At 45.3% G+C, this 5,000-nt stretch overlaps 1 protein-coding gene across 1 annotated transcript in view; it reads right to left on the minus strand.

Annotated features, from left to right (window-relative positions):
- Positions 1 to 2,957: 2,957 nt before the first annotated feature.
- Positions 2,958 to 5,000, minus strand: part of rin3 (Ras and Rab interactor 3) — a gene marked incomplete at its 5' end in the record, with an annotated part of 28,517 nt that continues 26,474 nt past the window's right edge. Inside the window, one exon of the mRNA XM_080850259.1 lies at positions 2,958 to 3,658. Coding sequence (XP_080706385.1) covers positions 3,032 to 3,658 — 627 coding nt within the window. The 3' untranslated portion in view covers positions 2,958 to 3,031. The remainder of the gene's footprint in view (positions 3,659 to 5,000) is intronic.

The following is a 5,000-nucleotide window of genomic DNA, read 5'->3' on the forward strand; positions in this document are numbered from 1 at the left end:
TTTTACGGCAGCAACTACCTACTGGGGCGACAATGGTACAGGAGGTAGAGAAGTCGTTTAGTAATCAGAAGGTTGCTAGTTGATTCCCTGTCGAAGCGTCCTTGAGCAAGACACTGATTGATGCTGATGTGCAGTGTGCCATCAGTGTAAATGTGTATACATGTGTAAGTCGCTTTGGATTAAAGCGTCTGCTAGAAGCCTAAACGTAAATGTGAACCTAAGATTTCTCATTATTCAAGAGCGCACTGCTAACAAAGAGTAAACACGTTTAGGGCAAGCAGCCGCAACAGATGATGGTGTGATGGCTAACTTCACAACAAGAGCAAGCAAAACAAGTTATCATGAAGACGACCAGCAAACTGAACAAAAGAAGCAACCGGTTCTTCCAATCTGCACTGCACTGAGACTGATTTGTGACTGATCTTTAGACACTTTGGGTGGCGCCCCCATGTGTTCAACTTAATTGATCTGGTGCTCTGTTGAATGTGTTGATGCCTATCCAATCGTATAAGATTGCCAACCTTTTACTGGTGCTGTTGCCAGGATAGTATCATCATTATCTTGGTGGCACTGCACTTGTGAGGAGAATATTACAATTTATGCACAATTGCACCCACATTTATTTGGCGCCGGTTCACAAGGTGAGGTACCTTACATTATTCTGGTACCTATTGTACCTACAGATCACTCAGATCTACAAAAGTAAAAATCATGGATGGAGGGTTATCATTTTGTCTACATTTACAATGATATATTTGGCAAATATCGGAGTTCAAAGCATTTTACAGTACACACAGTATATTTAATTATTTGCAGTACAATTATTATTTCCCTGGCCTTGTCATTTTCATGTCATCACATTGCTCTGCAGGCCAGACAGTGGTCAGACACGTTCATAAGCTCCATTATATGATAGATCAGGAATCAGAGAAACTTGGTTGGAAATGGAAATGGAAATGAGCCCTAGTGACTAGTGACTATGTTATGGCAGAGATAGTGACACACACACACTCTGAATTCGATCTCTGCATTTTACCCATCCAGGGTAGTGATACACACAGTGAAGCACACAGTGAAGCACACAAACCCGGAGCAGTGAGCTGCTTTTGAGCGCCCGGGGAGCAGTGATTGGGGTTAGGTGCCTTGCGCAAGGGCACTTCAGCCGTGGATGTTCCCAGCCCAACACCCTAACCAGCAGGCCACGGCTGCCCAGGCTGTTCAAAGGGGATAGGTGCAAATGGTTTTGTTGTGCTTACACTGATCCAGGCAAACTTAACTCACTTAACGACTCAATAAACTGCACTTGTCTCCACAAGCTTGGGGGGGTTCGCAGGATGGAAGCTGAATTGATGATGCTTGTCCTTTAGTTATGTAGCAATAATATTTCATGCATTCAGAGTTTAATAATACCGTGGCCTTTCCATGTTTCTCTTCCCTTTTATTTCCAGAGCAACATATTACAGCACTTCGGAGAAAAAAAATTATAATACTGATGGCAAATAAATGACAGAAGCAGCATACTATAGAGCGTGCACTGGAAGCATAATACCTCCTTATTTGGCCACAGGAAGGACAGTTTCTACGGCTGTGTGTTGAAATAGTCCACAGTGGGTCACAGTGAATGATTTCTGAATCCTGAAGTGTTTGGCACAGATAAATACATCACACGAAGCCCTCACAAGGGCTATGTCACCCTCGACCACTGGAGCAAACGAACGTGTAACATTTACACACTCACTCTCACACAAACTGGTGTAAAGTATCCAACGTGGTATAACAGGTAAAGCGTTCCAAACAAAGACATGTTTCAGTCAAAATAAACAAAAATGATACTTTTTTTACTGCCTATTCAATCTATGTGTCTAAGCAGTGGTGTAGTCCAGGGTATACGCAGGTGTACGGAGTACACCCACTTATTTTTCAGTCAGCATTGCGTATACCCACTTCTCCAGGGACCACTACACCACTGTGTCTAAGCTCTGACATACTGTCATCTGAGATGGTGAGCCGGGACTGGTGCCGGGCAGCCCAAGCAAATAGCTTCCCTGTTGTATTAAATAATACTGGCATTTGGTTCCCCCCGGCAACATATGATGGGTGGGAGTGACACTTGCATCCCTAACATCCATCACTCACTGTCTTAGCTGCAGATTCAGGTCCTCCAGATGTACCAGACCATGCAAGGGTCCCTACATGGACATGGGAAGACACTTTGGACACTCCCTACATGGGCGTGGAAATGGGAAGACTGGCTGGAATGTTTGGCTGGAATGGACCTGAAATGCACCAAATGCAAAACAAAAACTTTCTCCACTTCACAGCTGCACTGAACTGAGTAAACATAGCAAGATATTCCCTGTAGAGAGTAGGTTGGTCCGTGTTTAGATAAGTTAAAGGTTACGCAAACACACCCAGAATTCCAAAAAAGCTTGTTCCACCTCTCTGTTACCACAAGAAGCACCAGACATTAAAGGTAATTAAGCAGGTTGTATCTATATGTTGAGCTCACTGAGCCTGTCACTGTCATGGTGGAAGGTCAGTGGTATTTATCTTTCTATAACTGGAGAGCTGAAGCAAACATGGCTGCTGATTGGTTTCACTTGAGAATCCTATTTGTCCAATGGGAAGGATGTGTCCTTTAGTCTTTGTTCAGTCGAGCCAGAGACCAATGCTTTCATTGTAGTGAAGGATAAGGATTTTCCTTAGAAGAAGCAGCACCAAGTCCCGTTGTATCCATCCGTGAAAAGGTTAGGGAGCTGCGAATGTGCAAATGTACACACGAAAGATGCGCACGCACACAGAGTAACACACATTCATATTCTCTCTCTCTCTCTCTCTCTCTCTCTCTTTCTCTCTCTTTCTCTCTCTTTCGCTCTCTCTCTCTCTCTCTCTCTCTCTCTCTCTCTCTCTCTCTCTCTCTCTCTGATGCACACACACCCACATATTGAAACCCCTTTCCACAGATAACTGTCAAACCCTCATTCTCTCTCTTGTGCAGACACACTCTCTCACACACCCACACACAACTCCCTTAAATCAGACTCTCCTCCGGTGGGCTCGGTGCGGCAGTGGTCTCGTCCTGGGCCTCCACCTCGTTCTGGGCCTCCGCCTCTTCTTTGACCTCCGCGTCATCCTGGGCCTCCACCACATCCTGGGCCTCCATCTTGTCTTGGACCTCCACCTCGTCTTGGGCCTGCACCTCGTCTTTGACCTCCGCTTCGTCTTGGGCCTCCACCTCGTCCTGGGCCTGCACCTCGTCTTGGGCCTGCACCTCGTCTTGGGCCTCTGCCTCGTCCTGGGCCTGCACCTCGTCTTGGGCCTGCACCTCGTCTTGGGCCTCTGCCTCGTCCTGGGCCTGCACCTCGTTCTGGGCCTGCACCTCGGAGTTCTCTGGCCAGCGCCCCAGGCGGTAGACAAAGTAGTACTCCTTCCGGGCCTCACTGTGGTGCAGCGCCGACTTGATCTCCAGCGGCTTATCGTCGGGGGCCAGTGGCTTGTACACGCCGTCCACCAGCACGCTCAGGCAGTACGAGTCCGGCTCCTGCACCTCGAACTTCTCGGCGCACTGGGCGCACAGCTCCTGGGCGCTGGTGGACGGTCGCACACCCAGGGTCTTGGTGTTGGCTCCGGCCTCCAGCAGGGACACGTTGATGAAGTCCTTAAGTAGAAGGTCACAGAAATATTGGTTGGTTGGTTAGTTTCAGGTAGGAAGTCCCCTTTACTAAGAATATGCATTTAAGTCAACAGTCAGCAAAAAAATGACATCAACGAATACAGTCACTTAATAAAGTAATTTCAGAGCCATGCTGTTTCTCATAATGGTTCACTTCAATGTTCAATTCAATTAAATTTAATTCAATTTATTTCGCCATGTACACAGGTACTAGGAATTTAGATTGGTTTTCTCCATGCAGGCTGGAGCATCACAAATAGAACAGAACAAAAGGACAAGACAGAACAAACGTTACAAACGTTATACATTTTGAAATATAGGATATAGACACACATCACTGTTCCACCAAGAAAGGCCATTTTTTTCTTGCAGCAGTTGAACATCTATCTGAAAGTAATGAGCTACTGGCCATGTCAACTACAGCAAGGAGCTGAAAAACTGTGCACTGAATGTTTAAAAAACAAGAAGTGAGATTGTGTTAATGATACCGAAGACTCTTGGAAAACAATGAATGCTGTCTAGTGGCGGTGTGCCTTTTGTTTAACACGACATGAACATTAAACAAGTTTTGAGATACAGCCGCAGTAGCCGCATCTACCCTTATCTGATTTTGTGTGTGTGTGTGTGTGTGTGTGTGTGTGTGTGTGTGTGTGTGTGTGTGTGTGTGTGTGTTAGTGTGTGTGTGCATGAGTGTGTATGAGTTTGTTCATGAGGGACTGAGCATAAGAGAGAAATCGAGTGCAGGCACAAGAGAGCTGTTTGTGATAAAGGCTATGTGCATCTGGGCACATATATGCGTGGCTTGTTTGGTATGCGTATTGATTTTCAGACAGGTCATCTTCATGTTGAGTGCACCACTTTAAAGCTTATTTGCATTTCATTGTATTGATCATCCGTTAATGTATCTCCATTTAATTATGATATGAGTGAATGAAATCCTGCCTTTGGGTGACACCAAAGCCATGCAGACATTCATTTATTTATGTCCTTTGCGTAGAACCTTCAGAATGTACTATGAATGTAGAATGTAGAATGTAGAATGTAGAATGTAGAATGTAGGCTATTTACCCTTCTGTAGTACCATTATACTGTTCTAGTCTCTTTCACTGACCTACTGTAATGTGGACCTGCAGTGTTTATGACAGATTAGCCTGCTCTGATTAGCCTGCTCTGATTAGCCTGCTCTGATAACAAATGAAGAAAGTAGCCTGAAGGTCACTCCAGGAAACCAAAAACAAAAAAACACATGTGAGCGTGGTCCAGCATACTCCGATAATTCAAACATAACAAACCTCACCGAGGTTACATGTGAAGACTATACCATAAC

Source organism: Sprattus sprattus (assembly GCF_963457725.1).
Source record: "Sprattus sprattus genome assembly, chromosome: 13".
In the NCBI taxonomy this organism is placed as follows: Eukaryota; Metazoa; Chordata; class Actinopteri; order Clupeiformes; family Clupeidae; genus Sprattus; species Sprattus sprattus.